This window comes from Panthera tigris, chromosome D3 (assembly GCF_018350195.1).
Source record: "Panthera tigris isolate Pti1 chromosome D3, P.tigris_Pti1_mat1.1, whole genome shotgun sequence".
Taxonomy (NCBI): Eukaryota; Metazoa; Chordata; class Mammalia; order Carnivora; family Felidae; genus Panthera; species Panthera tigris.
Window position 1 is genome coordinate 7,072,046 of NC_056671.1, and position 21,078 is coordinate 7,093,123.

General features: G+C 41.7%; 1 protein-coding gene and 1 non-coding gene across 14 annotated transcripts in view; one reads left to right on the forward strand and one right to left on the reverse strand.

The window, feature by feature from the left end:
* The window catches only part of CLIP1 (CAP-Gly domain containing linker protein 1), a 124,487-nt gene that overhangs the window by 20,481 nt on the left and 82,928 nt on the right, over positions 1-21,078 (forward strand). For 12 of the 13 annotated variants that reach the window (XM_042961893.1, XM_042961897.1, XM_042961901.1 and 9 more), the window contains exons 2-3: positions 15,578-15,772; positions 20,132-20,703. In XM_042961893.1, coding sequence (XP_042817827.1) covers positions 15,688-15,772; positions 20,132-20,703 — 657 coding nt within the window. In that variant the 5' untranslated portion in view covers positions 15,578-15,687. Of the gene's footprint in view, positions 1-3,181; positions 3,397-15,577; positions 15,773-20,131; positions 20,704-21,078 lie in introns of all 13 variants that reach the window. The other variant, XM_042961895.1, reaches the window with a different exon arrangement.
* TRNAQ-UUG lies at positions 7,519-7,604 on the reverse strand. The gene has a single exon. It is a non-coding gene; the product is annotated as a tRNA-Gln (tRNA).

Consider the following 21,078-nt stretch of genomic DNA (forward strand, 5'->3'; position numbering starts at 1 on the left):
TTTTAGTTGGAGTTGGAGGAGAAAGCGTTGCTTCACACAAATGCCCAGAAGTATAGTCTCTGATGGTTAACACATAGAATTTTCTTTTTTTAAAAAATTTTTTAAACATTTACATTCAAATTAGTTAGCATATAGCGCAACAATGATTTCAGGAGTAGGTTCCTTAATGCCACTTACCCATTTAGCCCATCCCCTGTCCCATACTCCCTCCAGTAACCCTCTGTTCTCCATATTTATGAGTCTCTTATGTTTTGTCCCCCTCCGTTTTTATATTATTTTTGCTTCCCTTCCCTTATGTTCCTTTGTATTTTATCTTAAAGTCCTGATATGAGTGAAGTCATATGATATTTGTCTTTCTCTGACTAATTTCACTTAGCATATTACCCTCCAGTTCCATCCACATAGTTGCAAATGGCAAGATTTCATTCTTTTTGATTGCCAAATAGTATTCCATTGTATATATACACCACATCTTCTTTATCCATTCATCCATCGATGGACATTTGGGCTCTTTCCATACTTTGGCTATTGTCGATAGTGCTGCTATAAACATTGGGGTGCATGTGTCCCTTCGAAACAGCACACCTGTATCCCTTGGATAAATACCTAGTAGTGCAATTGCTGGGTCATAGGGCAGTTCTATTTTTGTTTTTTTGAGGAATCTCCATACTGTTTTCTAGAGTGGCTGCACCAGCTTGCATTCCCAATACACACATAGAATTTCTTAAGTATTGTCCTCCTTTATTTTTTTTTAATTTTTAACGTTTATTTATTTTTGAGACAGAGAGAGACAAGAGTATGAATGGGGGAGGGTCAGAGAGAGAGGGAGACACAGAATCTGAAATAGGCTCCAGGCTCTGAGCTGTCAGCACAGAGCCTGATGCGGGACTTGAACTCATAGACTGCGAGATCATGACCTGAGCCAAAGTCAGACACTTAACCGACTGAGCCACCCAGGCACCCCTGTCCTCCTTTAAACAAAAACTTCAAAAACCTGTTCTTCCTATATAGTAGGTGCAAGCACTTGATAAATTAACCCTTCCATCTTTTTTAAAGTAGGTATTGGGACTCTTCTAACTTTGATTCTGTAAGCCATGTTGAGAGATTATTAGGCGATCAAAAAAATTTTTGTTACTGCTTTGTCCTCTTGCAAAGCATGTCAGTATTAGACTCAACATCGCATTTTTTGAAGTAGATTTCTCTTTAAAGTGTTGTCCTATGTATTTCCCTCTGTAACAGCCATATGTCCCAATTTTCTTAAACATGTAGGACTTACAGTCTTAAAACATTGACTTTCTTTGAGACTAGGAGCCCTTTATGGGTCTTCTAGGTATGTTCCCTTTCAAATGTCTCTCTTTAACTGGGACGTCTTTGAGACAGCTTCTTAGAAATGAGCCATCCTGTAAACATAGGTTATAGAAACTTGAAACTGCAAATTTGAAGTGAATTTTAGCTACAGGGACATTTAACTGCTTTAGATTAGTTTTCATTATTACAAACATTTCTGTGTTTTCAAGATATATTCTTATGCAGGGAGAATGGAACTGAATATTTGATTTAAAAACTTTTTTAAAATTTATTTTTGACAGAGAGAGAACGAATGGAGGAGGGGCAGAGAGAGAGAGGGAGACATAGGATCCAAAGCAGGTTCTGCACTGAGAGCAGAGACCCTGACATGGGGCTCAAACCCAAGAACCATGAGCTCATGACCTGAGCTGAAGTCAGATGCTTAACTGACCGAGCCACCCGGCACCCTGAATCTTTTTCGAATTCCTATTCCCTCTGCCAGATCTCTTTCATGGAAGGGTTATCCAGGTGGGGTCTGAATGGTAGTGGGTCAGTCATAGCAGAGGGGGAGTGATCCCGGAGGCATCTTACAATGACAGTTTGGTAGTTTCCTGGGGCACTTGAAACAGTACTTGCTCATTGTGCTTTGCATAGTGTTAGATGGCTCTGGCTTCACTTCCAACCTTGGAATTGATTAGTCATGTTTTTATTTTGATTTTTCTTCTTTCCAAGGTCTTGGTAATTAACCCATTGGTTTTTTTCCTAAAAGCAGTTTTTATCTTTATCTGGATGTTTTTATGAGGCAGAGATAGCTTATTAAAAGGAGTAACTGCAGGGGCGCCTGGGTGGCTCAGTCGGTTAAGCGTCCGACTTCAGCTCAGGTCATGATCTCACCGTCCGCGAGTTCGAGCCCCGGGTCAGGCTCTGGGCTGATGGCTCGGAGCCTGGAGCCTGCTTCCAATTCTGTGTCTCCCTCTCTCTCTGACCCTCCCCCGTTCATGCTCTGTCTCTCTCTGTCCCAAAAGTAAATAAACGTTAAACAAAAAAAAAATTAAAAAAAAAAAAAGGAGTAACTGCAGGGGCACCTGGGTGGCTCAGTCAGCTGAGCGTCTGATTTCTTCAGGTCATGATCTCATGGTTTGTGAATTCTAGCCCCGAATCCAGCTCATTGCTGGCAGCGCAGAGCCTACTTGGAATCTTCTGTCCCCCTTTCTCTCTGGCCCTCCCCCAGTAGCATGTGCATTGTCTCTCTCAAAAATAAATAAACATTAAAAAAATGCTCTCTCTTTAAAAAAAAAGTACAGTAAGCTTATTGTTCTGTATTTTGAGAAGGGTGTTGTCTTGAACTGTAACCACCATTTCTGGAAATCTGTTCAGAATGAAAGACTGACATTTATGTAATTTCCTGTTAAAATACTGTGTAGCAAGAGAAATTCTATCTGATAGGAAAGTGGGGTGCTTGGATTCTTAGAAATAATAGCTGTTTCAGTGCTTACTATGTACTGGCATTATCCTAATCACTTGGAACTTCCCTAGGTGCTGATCTTTTCCAGTATCTAACATCTAACACATTCAACAAATGTGTACCAAATCTTGATTTCCCAGAGGGTAGAACACATTTTTTTGTTGGGTGGAGGAGAGTATTTCTACTTTCTGGAATACTAACTTGGAGTAAAGCTGACATTCTCACAACATGCAAAGCACACTTCTTTTTGGGAAATACGAAAGAGGATAAGTCTTCTAAGGTTATTTGCTTCCCTGAAATAAGTACCTTGTCCTTTTAAAATTTGTTATTTAGGTCAGATCTCAGAGTTACATCACGAACTAGGATATTAATCTGCTTCAAAATTGTTGCTTGAGGCCTGACTTTTTTTTTTTTTTTTGTCTCTCAAAGTAAACCTGTAGGTTACACAGGGAAAAGAACAAAGCCCTGTTCCTCTCGTGTTGATGTTTAGCAACAAAGCTTCCAGTTAAGTGAAATGTAAACCTTTTAATGAGAAGAGAACCAGAAGAGTTGGTGCCACCGAACCATCTATGTGTCCTGGATCCCTCCCTGCATCTCCCATTTGAGAATGTACTAGCAAAATAGTAGCTATCTTTTGTTCAGAAGTGAGTTTTAGCGATAAGTATTTTACAAATGGTTCTTCGCTTGAAAAAATACTGGAACTATGGCATTAGTCAATGATGTAAATATAGGATTCTGGGGGTTAGTGTATAGTCTGTTGCAGTATTATGGTTTGGAAATTGAGATTATAAGTAATGTGACTGGCTTTAAAAATGGGGCACCTGGGTGCCTCAGTTGAACATCCAACTCTTTTTTTTTTATAAATTCAGGTGATTTGGATCAGTTTTAGGTCTCCCATCCCTACTTTTTTTTAAAAAACTAATTTAGTTTTAAATTTATATCCAAGTTAGCATATAGTGCAACAATGTTTTTAGAAGTAGATTCCTTAATGCCCCTTACCCATTTAGCCCACCCCCCCCATAACCCCCCCAGTAACCCTCTGTTTGTTCTCTATATTTAAGAGTGTCTTATGTTTTGTCCCCCTCCCTGTTTTTATATTATTATTGCTTCCCTTCCCTTATGTTCATTTGTTTTTTTACCTTAAAGTCCTCATATGAGTGAAGTCATTTGATATTTGTCTTTCTCTGACTAATTTCACTTAGCATAATACCCTCCAGTTCCATCCACATAGTTGCAAATGGCAAGATTTCATTCTTTTTGATTGCCTAGTAATACTCCATTATATATATTATGTGTTGTGTATATATCTTTATCCATTCATCCATCGATGGACATTTGGGCTGTTCCCATACTTGGACTATTGTTGATAGCGCTGCTATAAACATTGAGGTGCATGCGCCCCTTCGAAACAGCATACTTGTATCCCTTGGGTAAATACCTAGTAGTGCAATTGCTGGGTCATAGGGCAGTTCTATTTTTAGTTTTTTGAGGAACCTCCACACTGTTTTCCAGAGTGGCCGCACCAGTTTGCCTTCCTACCAGCAGTGCAAGAGAGTTCCTCTTTCTCTTCATCCTCACCAACATCTGTTGTTGCCTGAGTTGTTAATGTGAGCCATTCTGACAGGTGTGAGGTGGTATCGCATTGTGGTTTCGGTGCATGTTTCTCTGATGATGGATGTTGAGCATTTTTTCATGTGTCAGTTGGCCATCTGGATGTCTTTCTTGGAGGAATGTCTATTCATGACTTTTGCCCATTTCTTCACTGGATTGATTATTTGTTTTTTGGGTGTTGAGTTTGAGAAGTTCTGTATAGAGTTTGGTTACTGATCCTTTATTAGTCATTTGCAAATATCTTCTCCCATTCCGCCGGTTGCCTTTTAGTTTTGCTGATTGTTTCTTTCCTGTGAAGAAGCTTTTTATTGTGATGAGGTCCCATAGTTCAGTTTTGCTTTTGTTTCCCTTGCCTCTGGAGACATGTTGAGTAAGAAGTTGCTGCGGCTGAGGTCAAACAGCTTTTTGCCTGCTTTCTCCTTGAGGATTTTGATGGCTTCCTGTCTTATGTTTAGGTCTTTCATCCATTTTGAGTTTATTTTTGTGTAAGGTGTAAGAAAGTGGTCCAGGTTCCTTTTTCTGCATGTCGCTGTCCAGTTTTCCCAACACCATTTGCTGAAGAGACTGTCTTTATTCCATTGGATATTCTTTCCTGCTTTGTCAAAGATTAGTTGGCCGTATGTTTGTGGGTCCATTTCTGGGTGAGCATCCAACTCTTGTTTTTGGCTCAGGTCATGATCTCACGGTTTGTGGGATTGAGCCCTGTGTTGGGCCCTATACCGACAGTGTGGAGCCTGCCTGGGGTTCTCCCTCTCCCTCTCTCTCTGTAAGTAAATAAATATTTTAAAAAAAGGAAAAAGGGGCTCCTGTCTGGTTCAGTCGGTTGAGAGTGTGGCTCTTGATCTCAGGGTCATGAGTTTGAGCCCCATGTTGAGTGTAGAGATTACTTAAATAAATAAATAAATAAATGAAAAAAGTACACCAGAACTTAGGTTTTGTCATCTAGGGAAGTGTTGTTCATTTATTACAGTGATAGAGCCATTAATAATTCTGGGAACTCTTGGAATTGTCTGTGTGCCTTGGATACATTTTTGCTATGTTAAGTAGTTGCACATCTTATTTTATTATTTTTTTTGCACATCATATTTTAAAGTTTTTTTTTTTTTTTTTAATTCAAATTTTGGAAACAGCCAGTAGTGTTTTAGAGTCAAGTCCAATGAAGAGCTTTGAGAGATTGAGTGGTCATTACCACTTTGGGTCACCAATAAAGTACAACTTGACAAACTGTCTCTGAAGTTAATTCTAAAAGAGGAGTCAAGGATACTTTTGACCAAGGCAGTATTATTGAGATAACCTCAAAATTTACTCAAGTGATTACATTTGACATGGAGATCCTTCCTGGATGGAGGAGGTTCTAGAACAGTGCTGTTCAATAGAACTTTCTGGCATGGTAGAAATTGTTGTATATGTTGCGCTGTGGTTATTGAGCACTTGAAATGTGGCTGATGCGACTGAGGAGCTGAATTTTTATTTCATTTTGTAAGAATTTAAACAGCACATGTGGCTAGTGACTACCATCCTCGGTAGTGCAGATCTAGAACATTTAGCTTTCAGTGTGCCTTACAGACCAACATGAACAGTTGATGGTAAGACACTCTAAAAATCTTAAAACGGTTATTTTACCAGCAAAAATGAGTTGATTCTGGAATAGCAGAGAATTGCAATTCAAGATAAGCAGGCGGTAGCAAAAACCATAGGCCAGTCCAACAAAGTAAGCACGTTATTCTATGGAGAAGGTGGAAGTTGGGAAGGGTAAGTTTTTGAGAAGAGTCCATTGGAGAAAGGCAAGAGTTCAGGGTCATGACTGTTCCTCGTTGGCTGAGTGAGGTAGTCAATTTCTTGGAGGAGATGCTGTATACATCTTACGCTGTTGGGGCCTGTTATTGAGGATTCTTTCCTGTTGACAATTGTGTTGGGATTGGTCATTGACAATTCGTGACTGATACTGCTTGAGAACTCCCCCTCCTGGCCTCCTGACTCCTTGTTAGTGAGGTTTTCCTTTATTCATGTTCACATTATCAAGGCAAAGTAGATCGTGGGATTTCTGGTCTGCCCTACCATACGTGCAGAGTAGTGGAGAGGCCAGAGTTGTCATGTATGTTCAGCGGTATCTAATTTTTATAGCCCCTGCAAATTTATCCTTGCTAAGGTGTTATGTATGTGAAGGATTTGAGATGAGAACCTTCCTCTGTATTTCCATTTTGATCACTGACTTCAGATGCTCATGGCTCCTCTTCCTGAAATTTAAGACCTGCCCCCGGCAGCCCCCATCTGTTACTTGTACCCACGGTTTGAGTGAGTGAAGACTTGGCACGCCACTAGAAAAAGCCTGCCAACCCTTGGTTTAAATCTTTGCTTGACAATGGTAGCCAGGTGAAGATCACTGAAATGAACAACTGAAATAAATTTAGGGTTTAAGAGGAAACTCCAGACATCTTTCATTTCCTACCACTAGAATCTTGAAGTAAAAGCTGATCGTAGTAAATTTTTTTGATTGAATTCTAAAGCTCTTGTCTAACTTGATTTGTTGCAAGAATCTTCTGATGTTAGCCGAACCAAGCTGCTCAGTGTTTTACTCACATGCTTTATACCTTTCCTCCTCCTTCCTCTCCTCCTCTGAAGTCTTTTCTCTGGGACTTCTTAATATCCTGACTGCTGACACCTGTACAAGGCTGTTACTTTCCTTTGAGCCCTTGCTGAAATCCTTCCTTGCCATGAAGCGTTTTCTTTCTGCCTTAATCCACTCCATCCTTCCATCTTCTAAAAACACTTCCAGGATCATTGCATGGCTTGGTATTTCTTGTAAGTTACATTGTAATCTTAGTTATTTTTCATATATGTGGGTCTTTTCTTCCCAACTACATTATAAACTCCTTGAGTTTAGGTCTCTGCTATGTATTTTTCTGTCACCTGTAGCCAAGCACCAAGTATAATCTTTTAAAATACTGATACACTCTGACTGGCGTGTGTGTAGAATTATTGAAACAATTAAGACTATTTTCCTCATTCATTTTCTTTTTTTTTTCTTTTAAAAAAATTTTTTTAATGTTTATTTATTTTTGAGAGAGACAGAGACAGAATGCAAGTGGGTCAGGGGCAGAGAGAGGGAGACACAGAATCCGAAGCAGGCTTCAGGCTCTGAGCCGTCAGCACAGAGCCCGATGTGGGGCTCGAACCCACAGAGCTGTGAGATCACGACCTGAGCCAAAGTCAGGCGCTCAACCGACTGAGCCACCCAGGCGCCCCTCATTCATTTTCTTTTTTTTTTTTTTTACATTTATTTATTTTTCAGAGGCAGAGGGAGACAGAGCACAAGTGGGGGAGGGGCAGAGAGAGGAGACACCGAATCTGAAGCAGGCTCCAGGCTCTGAGCTGTCAGCACAGAGCCTGATGCGGGGCTCGAGCTCACGGACTGCGAGATCATGACCCGAGCCAAAGTTGGATGCTCAACCGACTGAGCCACCCAGGCACCCCCCTCACTCATTTTCTTTAGTGAGCATTGTTTATAAAGTACTGTGGGGAATATAACAATGACTAAAAGACAGTCTGGTGGAGCGCGTAGACGACACACACAACTTAGTGTGCCAGGTGCTAGGAAGAGGTACAGATTCAGTACTACAGGAAGTTACACATTTTCATCGGTGAGCATTGGAGAAGGGTTTGTGGGGCAGATGAGTGCCTGAATCTGCCCTTGTGTAAGGTTTCAGCAGATGGAGGTAACTAGACTTGGAAAGGGCATTCAAGGCTGAGTGAACCACCTGAAACGAAAGCACAGAGGAGTGAAACGCTGAGGCTTCTGTAGTGGATTTGGGGAATCGGACACGTGGATGGTTCATGTGCATGTAATTGAAAATGAACCTCAGGTGACTTTTATCGATTGTTCAGCAGTGAGTGGTTCTTGAATGTAAGCATCGGAATCACCAGAAGGGCTAAAAATACAAGTAGCTGGTCCCCCACCCAGAGTTTGTTTCAGTAAGTCTGGGGTGGGGGAGGGCCCTGATAAGTTTCTAGGTGATGCTGCTGCTGCTGCACATTTTGAGAACTAATCTGGAGTACCATTCCATCTGATAAACCAACTTAGAGAAATGCCTGGTTTACATATATAAATACCCCAATATTAATGGATAATTGTGTTCTTTTTGCATTATGTACGTAAAGTCTTCCCACAAATTTTAAGTTCAGTTATGTCACTCACCCGCCAGCACAGCGCTCTGCCAGTGGTAATACAGTAGTAAATACTGTACTTGCTAACTTGGCGTCTGCATCTGTGACTATCTGAGCCAGAAGCACATGCTTCTGGAAGCCCTTAGGGAATGGGGGTTTTCAACCTTTGCAACTCTAAATACAAAGCACAAATGGATAGAACAGCAGTTCTCAACACTTTTTTCCTTGAGACCCTTTTACATTCTTAAAAATTATTGAGGTGTCCAGAGAGCTTTTCTTTATTTAGGTTTTATCTATTGATGTTTATACCATTTAGAAATTAAAGCTGGAAATATTACTTCATCAGAAATTAGAAATCCATTACACGTTACATAAATTTTTAATGAGTAACTTTCTCTAAAATAAAAACTTGAACGAAGATGGCATTGTTTTTACATTTTTGCAAATCTGTCTTTAATAGAAGACGGCTTAATAGGAGACAGCTGCTTCCTCATTCGATCTGTAGTGAATCGTTTCGGTTGATGCACATGAAGGAAATTGGCCTCAACGGATGAAGAGGAAGGGAAAGGAGTATTTTTAAGAGCATTTTCAGATAGTTATGGATTTTCTTCTACCGAAATTTGATAGGTTGTAGTTTATTAAAAGTGGAATCTGAAACCGTATGAATGAACTTCTATTGTTACATAACAATCCATTGGTTTAATTTGTGCTTTGAATGAATATTTTACCCATGAGTGATTTTGTAACATTATGCATTGTCCGTTGAAAAAGATTGATTCACTGAGTTAGGGCACATTTCCATATTCTGGCACATTTCATTATAATATCAAAAAATTACATTTGTTAATCCTGTTGATTTCATCAGAGAATTCTTCAGTATTGGGAAACTGTCAAGCTCACAGTGGAGGATAGGTTTTCCAAAATTTGAAGTTTCTCTTGAATACCTAGAATTTATCTTTGTTTTTTTAAAATCTGTGCTTATATTTAATTTAATTTATTTTTGTAATTTTACATCCAAGTTAGTTAGCATACTGTCCAACAATGATTTCAGAAGTAGATTCCTTAATGCCCCTACCCATTTAGCCGATCCCCCCCTCCACAACCCCTCCAGTAATCCTGTTTGTTCTCCATATTTAAGAGTCTCTTATGTTTTGTCCCCCTCCCTGTTTTTATATTATTTTTGCTTCCCTTCCCTTATGTTCATTTGTTTTTTATCTCAAAGTACTCATATGAGTGAAGTCACGATATTTGTCTCTCTAATTTCGTTTAGTGTAATATCCTCTAGTTCCATCCACGTAGTTGCAAATGGCAAGATTTCCTGCTTTGTCAAAGATTAGTTGGCCATACACTTGTAGGTCCACTTTTGGGTTCTCTATTCTGTTCCATTGATCTGTTCCGTTGATTGTCTGTTTTTGTGCCAGTACCATACTGTCTTGAAGTATGACTTCAAGCTTCTTATACAGCTTGAAGTCTGTAAAATTTATCTTTGTTAACAAAGATAACCCTTCCTTGAAGGGACAGGGTCACATAGTTCATTTTCAAGAGAATGTCTGCCAGATTACCCAAGCCTCAGTAGCCATAGTTTACCAGTCATTTTTTTCAGGGACAATAGATGTTCCCTAAAGAAGTGGCTAATTGAGCGCGTTTCTCTGTTGTACAAGTTCTTCTCTGAGACGCAGTGGGGCACAGCTGAGGTGCTTCCTGTCTACTTGCCATGTTGCTGCAGAGTATTAAAAAGGCATGTATTTAAGGGTTGGATTTCTTTTAAATTTTTTAAAATTTTAGTTTGTTTATTTTGAGAGAGAGAGTGCACAAGAGCATACTACCTCTTCATTACAGTGGAGGATGGATGATTTCATACTATCCCTTCCTGTGCTTCTGGGTTCACCTCATTTAGCCCAATTCTTCACTCCTTCTTTTCTTCCCAAACTCAAACTCACCTTCTGTAATGCAGGTTGTAATGATCAGTCTTCTATGTCCCCATCCTCTTCTGTGAACAGCCTCCTTCCCTCCTTGCCTTATCTGACACCTGCCTCTGAAGACTGCCTCCCACCTCCCCTGTAGCCCTCAGGGAGGTAACTCAGGGCCAGGCTGGTGTGATTGTTGGCCTAAACTGCTTCTCAGGCCTTCAGAAGCCCCAGCTCTTCTACCACCTGGTGTACCCCTGCAGCTGACATGCCCTGACCTCAGTCTCTCTCTCTCTCTCTCTCTCTCTCTGATTCCTTTTAACTTCTCCACTCCCTTTATCTGTGGACTCCCTGGTCCTTTGTAAAATCGCTTCCACACTCAGGCCACTGTGTTCCATCTCCCTGGTCAAAACCTTGAAGCTTCTCACTCTCACCATCACCTCTTATCTCTCGACTCAAAGGGGAGGGAGCATTAGTATCCCTTGGGAGTGTTAGCAGAACCCGAGGCCCCATCCCAGACCTGCTGAGTCAGAATCTGTAGTTTAACAGGATGCCGTTGAAGCACCTGGTACCCTCGTGATTACCACCCTCCATCCTGTTGAGGTGTCTCATCCCTCACTACTTTTCACTGTCAGAACTACCCTATCTTCACTTTCCTTCACGCATCTCAGATTCCCTGTCTCATTTTTTTAAAAGATTTATTTATTTTAAATTAAAGAATATTTTCATTCTTTTTAAACGTTTATTCGTTTTTGACAGAGACAGAGGACGAGCGGGGGACGGGCATAGAGAGAGGGGAGACACAGAATGTGAAGCAGGCTCCAGGCTCCGAGCTGTCAGCACAGAGCCCGACACGCGGCTCGAACCCGTGAACCATGAGATCATGACCTGAGCTGAAGTCAGAAGCTTAACTGACTGAGCCACCCACGTGCCCCTAAAGATTTTATTTTTTAAAACTAATCTCTACACCCAACATATGGCTTGAACTCACAACCCTGAGATCAAGAGTTGCATCCTCTGCTGACTGAACCAGCCAGGCATCCCTCCCTGTCCCTTTTTAATCGCTCCTTGTTTTTCCCTTCCATTTTAATTTAACTGGCAAAATTTTGATTATGAGTGAACTTAGCTCCCCACCTTCCTGGTACCTGTGCCTGAGCAGAAGCTTGTTAGTGGAAGAAAAGGTTAGTAGAGGAAAAGGGAGGCTGGTTTTGCTTTAAGTTTGTGACCGCAAATCTCATGTTCACTCTGCTGCTTGGCGTTCCTGCTATATTTCCCCAGTAAGCTCCCATTTCTTGCTCAAAGACAAATATTTTTTGTGTTCAGCTTTCATTCTGAGCCTCCCAGAGGTCTCCCTGCTTTTTGCATGGGCCCATGAGAAAATGGAAGAGTGCCTTTTTCATAGTAGTTTCTCAGGAAATGTTTGTTGAATGAATGGATTACTATCTTGGAGGAAGATTGCCTTCAGAGCTGATCTATTAGGCAAAGCACAGGGTCTCAAAAGTGCCACCACCACTTCTTTGAGTGACCTTGAGAAAGCCACTTAACTGCTCAGACCTTCATTCTATTTGTCCATGAATAGACAACCATTGATAACCGGTCACCTACCTTCCAGGTTATTTTGAGATGCAAGTAACTCAGTGTTATCTTTGTGCTTTTGGCACTCTTGCTCCTCTACACGTGTCCGTCATCTCAGTAAGACTGAGTCCTAATGTTTTTAATTGTGGTGTGAGGTCCTTCCTAACTTTGAATGTTAGGTTCAGTGGAAAGAACTTGGGACTCTGGAATCAGGCCTACTTACTGTTCATATCTCTGCTGCTCAGCCAAATGACCTCAGGTGGCCGGTCATTAACAAGTGAGGAAATACATCTGTTAATCTGAGGTGTTGCTTGATTTGTTACGAAAGGACAGTAATTGTTGATCCATAGAATTGTAAGCCTCAAGTAGGATAATAATATGCATACAAACTATTTCTAGATTATAATACTGTGTGTATTATGGTTTGTACATTTTGGGAGGGTTTGTACAGAGGAGAAGGGTGGTTTGTCTTATTTTAGGTCCAAAACTCTTGAGATTCAGTAAGCACGAACATCAGAAATTCAACTACCCTCAGCATATTAGAGAGTCAAGAATGTTTTGTTTTTTTTTTCTCTTTTGCATGTATTTTGGAAGTGATTAGTTTTAAGGTGACATTCACTGACCTTGAAACATTATATGGAGATGTTGCTTCTTGGTCATTACGATTTGTAGGTACCATGACCAAGACTTTGATCTTTTGTTTCTCAGTGAATTGATTTTTTTGAAGTAAGCCTGACCTGCCATTCATTAATAATACATGAAGAAGAAACTTGAATTGGGAGATTAAAAAACCCAGCATTGGTGGTGGTGTTACTAATTCTTTTATCGAGACAGACTAGACTTTTCTCCTTTGTTATATCTTGGTCACAGTTCCCTGCTTCGGGATTCAAATGACTCGTATGGACCAAGAGGCAGAGGCATTCAGTTAGGCCACAAAGTCTAGACTTCGGGTTTATAGCTAGCTAAACGTAGGTTCCTAATAACCACATGCTCTGTTCTTTTGACTGTGGCTTGTAGGTGCTCAGATTTTTGTGAGCTCAGGGTGTTGAGCTGCAAAATTTGAAATTGGCCGAGGCTTCCTAGTTGCTGATTATGGTGTTTTTCACAATCTCTCTTGAGGGAGGAGCGCTTGACCAGAGCCCAAGAACTCACTGTTCTGCCTGAGTGGAGTATTTTAAGGAGCACGTCATGCTCTCTTCTTACCATCGTAATAACTTCCCCAGGACCATTGTACTCTGTCTGTTCTGTTCTTACCTACCTGACCCTTTCACCTTACAATGTTGGACCAGGCAGTTTCTGACCTTAGCCTGTCCCCACCCTCTTCAGATTCTCTGCACATGTCAGTAGTCTTTTTCAGCTTAGAGGGGACTCAGCCATTCCCTTCCACCTAAGGCAGTAGCAAGAACAAGTAAATCTGCTTGAAACTTACAGGCTGTGTATGGTGAGGGTCTGACAGTAAAGCAGGTGGCTTCAAACCCGACTCTGAATCAGCTCCCCACCCTGACATGGACTCCCACACCCATTGCCACCATGATGGCAGGGATGATGATGATGGTGGTTATAGAAAGGAGTCCTGGAATTTTGTATTAATAGTCAAGATTGGCAATGACTGTCTTCCAGTAAACAGTGGTTCTTTGTTAATCAGAATCTTCAAGCCACACAATTTACCTTTCACATTATTAAAAACACCTTGTACCATTTTGGACCCTTTCAAGATTCATGGGGAATCTGCAGATGGAGCCTGATGAGGCAACTGTCTTGGTTTGATTTCTGTCCAGTCTGATTGTCTTTGAACAGGAAAGCTGACATGGCTGTATTCGTTTCCTAGGGCTGCCGTAACAAATTACCACAAACTGGGTGGCTTAAAACAACAGAAATGTGTTCTCTCACAGTTCTGGAGGCCAGAAGTCAGAAATGAATGTGCCAATAGTGTTGGGTCCTTCTGGAGGCTCTGAGGGAGCATTCCTTTCAGTGCCCGTCCCTGAGATTTTGGTGGCTGTCGGCTCTCCTTGGCTTTGGACACATCAGTGCAATCTCTGCCTCCATCTTCTTGTAGCCTTCTTGGTGTGCTCTCTTGCTCTAATAAGGACACTTGTCAATGGGTTTAGGGCCCAGCCAGGTAATCCCCAGGATGATCTCAAGATCCTTAACTGAGTTACATCTGCAAAGACTCTTGTTCCAAATAAGGTCACATTCACAGGTTCTAGATGGATATATCTGGGTGGGGGAGGGGTGGGCACTGTTCAGTCCACTCTAGGGGCCATAGCAGGCTCTTCTGACATCCCCGGCCAGATTTTTTGCTGCTGCTCGTCATTGCTTGTAAGAGAGACAGACTGGCAGGGGCGCCTGGGTAGCTTAGTCAGTTGAGTGGCCTACTTCTTCTCAGGTTATGATCTCAGAGTTCACGAGTTTGAGCCCCATATCAGGCACTGTGCTGACAGCTCAGAGCCCGGAGCCTGCCTCAGATTCTGTGTCTCCCTCTCTCTCCGCCCCTCCCCCAGTTGCTGTCTGTCTCCGAAATAAGTAAACATTAAAACAAAACAAAAAGAATGGCAGAGTGACATCCATCTGTGTGCTTCCTCATCCCAGCTCTGCTAGCAGAGAAAAGTGCAAAATCATTTGACAAGAGAGTCAGTAACATTTTTCTCATATTCTGTTTTTAGGTGTTATGTCTAGAAATCTTTTCTCATATTCCTAAATTCCTAAGTTTTTCTCCTCTCTTAGAATAAGATAAGATCCTATTTTGCCTGGGCCCAAAGTTGCAGTTTCATACCTGGTCTTGAGTAAATAAAAAGTGTATTGTGTTTCTCTGTAGATAGGACAAAAACAATTTTCTTTCACTTCCCAGATACAGCTTTTTCTTACAGAGTTTGAACCTCCCTCTAGTTTGACATGTATATGGTTTTGTATTGAGCATTGCATAATTCTGTGAACTTAAAAAGGTACGTTAATACCAGCTTGTGGTCATAAAACTTAAGCAATATACAAATGAATGCAATAAAAATTTGAAAGCCCCCTTCTTTTCCTTTTTCACATTTTTCTGAATCCTGTTATGTGGATGTGTGGATTTTAGGCACTGTACTGAGCTGGTAATGTTAGGTAAAGAAAAATGAATGTATTGCTAGGCTCGACTACTTGTTTGTAGGGTGGTAAACTGCTTCTAAACCCATTTCAGCCGCATCTTCATGTCTTTATCTAGAGTTTTCTAGGTTACGTGTGGAGATAGTGTATCATCATGTATAAAGAAAAGTTTAGCTTGCGAAACTGCTTTAATAATAGATGTTATTTTGGGGTGCCTGGGTGGCTCAGTCGGTTGAGCGTCTGACTTCGGCTCAGGTCATGATCTCACAGTTAGTGAGTTTGAGCCCTGCATCTGGTTCTGTGCTGACAGCTCGGAGCCTGGAGCCTGCTTCGGATTCTGTGTCTCCCTCTCTCTGCCCCTAACCCGCTTGCATTCTGTTTCTGTCTCTCTCAAAAATAAATAAACATTAAAAAAAAATGATAGATGTTATTTCTACTTTCTTCCTCCTATAGATTCTAAATTCTGTTTATATTTTTCTTTTTGCAGGTTTAACCCAGAGACTGACTTCACCATAGAAACACCCATAGTTATATCAATGGTTGGGGCAAGATAGTGGCAACAGGCAAAGGAAAAATAGCTTTGACATCCTAAGGACAATGAGTATGCTAAAACCAAGTGGGCTTAAGGCCCCTACCAAGATCCTTAAACCTGGAAGCACAGCCTTGAAGACACCTGCTGCTGGTAAGCCTTTCTGTTTTCCCTTAGTAGAAATCAATTAGAATCCTATTTGAAAACTTCAAAAAGACAGCCTTATAAAACTTCATATTCTTGAAAATATTTGAAAAAGGTTTAATTAAAAGACCTGGAATTTTATATCTAAAAATCTTAAAAAAAATTTTTTTTAATGTTTATTTTTGAGAGAGAGACAGAGTGTGAGTTGGGAAGGAGCAGAGAAAGAGGGAGACACAGAATCTGAAACAGGCTCCAGGCATAACCCGACGAGGGGCTCAAACTCATAAACCGTGAGATCATGACCTGAGCCAAAGTCGGATGCTTAACTGAACCACCCAAGTGCCTATATATCTAAAAATCTTAATAAAGAGTTTACTTTTCTTGTAGGTTGTCTTTTTTTTTGTTTTTTGTTTTTTTTTTTTACTTAGTTTATTTAGGGGTACCTGGGTGGCTCAGTTGGTTAAGTGACTGTTGGTTTTGGCTCAGGTCATGATCTTGTGGTTCGTGAGTTCGAGCCCCACATCAGGCTCCGTGCTGGCAGCATGGAGTCTGCTTGGGATTCTCTCTCTCCCTCTCTCTCTGCCCCTCCCGTTTGCTCTCTCTCTTGCTCAAAATGAATAAATAAATTAAAAAGAAAATAAACTTAATTTGTTTAGTGCACGGTGCCAAAACAGTTGTCAAGTGACTTTAGTATTTAATCCTTACGGTGTTAAGATACAGTACTTTGTTTTTCTCCCTGTGTCATTTTGAACTCATCTGGACCTTTCTCCTTGGGGCTTAGGGACATGTGGAGAAAACAAAGACAAGTCTGGTTTAAGAGATTTGATGACACTAACCGATCTGAAGTTGGCCATTGGTTTCAAGGGAGCAGGCGGTACAGTGGCCCAAATCTGGCTTATGCGGGAAATCATCCCCATTTCATAGATGAACCCATGCCCTTGACCATCTTCAGCCTCTTCCTCCTCTGTTTTCCATCTCCTCCTCCACCATTTCAATTTATATCCCATAATGGCCACCTAAGGTCTTTAAGAGAGACAGGAGAGGGTATCTGATGCTTGCTTTTATGGGCTTTTAATGTGATTTATACACTATTGAATAGGTTATCAGCCATCCCAGACAGATGTCCACCGTAAAATATTAGTCCAACCTTGTTTCTTTAAGTTTTTCCATAAAACCTCATTGATCTTTCATGAGGGCAGGGATCTTTGTGGTTGTTTTTTTTTCCCCACTACCCAAATCCACCCACATACGTGGAACATTGTCTAGCTCATAACAGGAGCTCATTAAATATTTGTTGACTGAATAAAGGTCCCAAATTATTTACCTTTTGTGTAATGAGGATAAACCCATGTTTTCCTGTGTTTTTATCAGAGAAGCCATAAAACATCTTAGATGAGAGGCAAGCTTTGCTTTGGCATCTCTTATTCTCCTTCCCCTCAAAATCCTTTCTCTCTTTAGGACCCCTTCAAATGCTGCCCCTTCCTTGAGCCCTTCCACAGTTATACTCACCCTTGTTTTAGACAAATTAAAAAAAAAAATTCTTTTAATGTTTATTTATTTTTGAGACCGAGACAGAGCATGAGTGGGGGAGGGGCAGATTGAGAGGGAGACACAGAATCCGAAGCAGCCTCCAGGCTCTGAGCTGTCAGCACAGAGCCCGACTCGGGGCTCAAACTCATGAACGATGAGATCATGGCCTGAGCTGAAGTCAAACGTTTAACTGACTGAACCACCCAGGTGCCCTCTCACCCCTGTTTTAGAATTGTCTTTTTCACTTTTAGCATTTTTTATGCACACCCTTTAGCATATAAAGTCCTTGGGTGCAGGAGATCAGGAGAAATTCACTTGGTTACCTCAACAGTATTCAGCACACACTAGTTGTTTTTTTTTGTTTGTTTGTTTTTTTTTTTTTTTTTTTAGAGTCAAGCAGCCTATAAACATTAAAATTTAATATGCTTAAAAGGAAATAATTACCAGTTGGAGCACTTTTATGAGGATTGTTTTTCAGAAACTCATGCTTTCAGCACTCTGTCAGGAAGAATTGTTCATGTACAAAGCTGGAATAGATCCTAAAAAACTGGGCTGGCCTGTCTTTGGCAGATGATTATCTGTTTGATCTGAGAGCGTCTACCGTCTTCTAAAAACAACAACAACAACAACAACACAAACCCTTCATAAATCAAAACTCCACAGTCTCCTGTGTAGGGTAAAGGGATGTTCCTCCTCCTTAGGCCGTCCAGACAATTCTGTTCTTTGATCTGTGCATGGTTCACTCTTTCTGTTGATCAGGCCTCAGGCCAGATGTTACTTCCTCCAGGAGGCCTTTCCTGACTGCTCTGCCTAAAGCCACCGTCTCCTCCACCGCACTTCCATCACCTGAAATCACCTGGTGTGTCTTTTGACTGACCCCACGTCTCTACTCTGGGCTCTGTAATGGCATGGGCTGTGCTGTCGTGCTTTGTCCCCTCGTGAAGAACAGTGCCTGTGACTAGGTGCTGGAGTGGTGGAAACTCAAAGAAAAGAGGAGCATGAATAAATACATTATTTCATTTAATCTTTATTTTTATTTTTTTGAAGTCTATTTATTTTGGGTGGGGGGAAGGGCAGAGAAAAAGAATCCCAAGTAGGCTCCGCAAGGTCAGTGCAGAGCCCAATGTGGGGCTTGGACTCACGAACTGCAAGACCATGACCTGAGCCAAAAGTGGACGCCTAACCGACTGAGCCACCCAGGTATCCCTTATTTTATTACTTTTTTAAAGCTTATTTATTTTGAGAGAGAGCCAGCGTGTGCATGTGAGCGGGAGAGGGGGTAGAGAGAGACAGAATCCCAAGCCGTTTCCACACTGTCACAGAACCTGAGACAGGGTTGGATCCCATGAACCGTGAGATCATGACCTGAGCTGAAATCAAGAGTTGGACACTTAATCAATTGAGCCACGCAGGCACCCGTAAAACTCTTTACATTTATTTATTTTTGAGAGACAGAGAGACGGAGCACAAGTGGGGAGGGGCAGAGAGAGAAGGAGGCAGAGTCTGAAGCAGGCTCCAGGCTCTGTGCCCTCAGCACAGAGCCCGACGCAGGGCCTGAACTCATAAATCGTGAGATCATGACCTGAGCCGAAGTCGGATGCCTAACCGACTGAGCCACTCAGGCGCCCCGAAAACTCTTTAGATACTACTTTCCTCTTACAGATGAAGAAATTGAACTCAGAGATCATGTAACATCCTAAGACTGCAATATGCCTAGTAAATGGTAGTGTGCTTAAGGGGCACCTGGTGGCTCATTCAGTTAAGCGTCTGACTCTTGGTTTCTGCTCAGGTCATGATCTCGTGGCTTTATGAGTTCCAGCCCCATGTTGGGCTCCGTGCTGACAGTGTGGAGCCCTCTTGGGATTCTCTGTCTTCCTCTCTCTCTGCCCCTTCCCTGCTCCTGCTGTCTCTGTCTCTCTCAAAATAACCAAAAAAAAAAAAAAAAAAAAAAATGATAGAGTGGTTAAGATTGTGGACTTGGCCAGTTCATACCAAATATTTAATGAGCACTTGCTGGATGAATGCTGGAATTTCCAGTGTAAATATCACATTTCTGGCAAAATTTAACTTCTGTTTTTGCCACAGGGTAGAGATTACATAAAGTCATCTTGCCTTAGCAGCGAGTTTGGCCAAGTGCTACCTTTTTTTTCCCTTGTGATTTCCACATCTCTGCCAGCAAAGGAATGGGGTTTATCTGGTGTCTTGGAGTGAGGTGGCAGGGCTGCAGCTCCGAGTCCCCTCCTTCTCCAGGCATGACTGCGAATCTCTGGACGACTGCGCCCACGAGGGAATAGCGCCCGTCTCCAGGGATCTGAATGGGTGTTTGCTCCTGATGTGCAGGGAGGAGGGGAAAGGAAAAGATGAAATCAAACCTGTATTATGATCTATGGGAAAGGGACTCCACCCCCCCCCCCCCCCCGGACTTTTTCCAGTCATAATTGCCGGTAAGGATTAATCCCACCAGCTCACTGAGTTTCGACAGCATTGAAAATGGTAGTGGTGGGTCAAGTACTTTTATCTTTTTTTGTTGTTGTTTAATTGATTTAAGTAATCTCTATACCCAATGTGGAGCTCGACCTCACAACCCCGAGATCAAGAGTTGTACGCTTTACTCAGCCAGCCAGGTGCTCTAATGGGTTAAGTACTCTTTGCCTCCTTGTTAAAAAAAAACAAACAAACAAAAAAAAAAAAAACAAAAAAAAAAGGACCGCACACCTTAGAAATGCTGTGACTCCTGTTGCTTTGGGCTTTCTCCAGTTTATTTTCCTTTAAGGTAGAAAGGAGTGGTCTGCTCGAATATGAAAGTGAATCTTCTCTGATCCTTTCTTCTGTTTGCAGTTGTAGCTCCAGTGGAAAGAACAACATCCAGTGAAAAAGCATCAAGTGCGCCATCCTCTGAGGCACAAGAGGAATTTGTGGATGACTTTCGAGTCGGGGAGAGAGTTTGGGTGAATGGGAATAAACCTGGGTTCATCCAGTTTCTGGGAGAAACCCAGTTCGCACCGGGCCAGTGGGCCGGGATTGTTTTAGATGAACCCATAGGCAAAAATGACGGTTCAGTGGCAGGAGTTCGGTACTTCCAGTGTGAGCCTCTAAAGGGCATATTCACCCGCCCTTCGAAGTTGACAAGGAAGGTGCAGGCAGAAGATGAAGCTAACGGCCTGCAGACGACTCCTGCTTCCAGAGCGACTTCGCCTCTGTCCACCTCAACGGCCGGCATGATGACCTCGTCCCCAGCAGTCCCTTCAAATATCCCCCATAAATCGTCCCAGCCAACAGCAAAGGAACCTTCAGCTACGTCTCAGATCAGCAACCTTACAAAAACTGCCAGTGAATCTATCTCCAACCTCTCAGAGGCCGGTTCAATCAAGAAAGGAGAAAGAGAGCTCAAAATTGGAGACAGAGTATTGGTGAGTCCATAGACCTTTCTGAGGTCATTGTGTTGAACTGAGACTAGTTACTGATGAATGGTTGAAATGCACACAGACAGGCTTGGCGTCTGTTTTAGAGGGACCGCTCATTTATAGAGAAATTCGTCAACTTTTCTAATTGTTGGGTTTATGTGTGAAAATGCAGCAAATTAGTAACTGGCTGTATAGTATGAACATAAGTTTGCAATGGTTAGTTGAAGTTTTATCTACCAGGTTAGCCAAAAGAATGTTGAATTTATTATTTGTAACTATTACTTGACAAAACAAGCTCAGAAGTGGACTTGGAAAGTTTTTTCCCCCTGGTTCTTAATTTTTGCTTTAAGGATGGTGTGTAGGTGTACATAAGATCCTGCT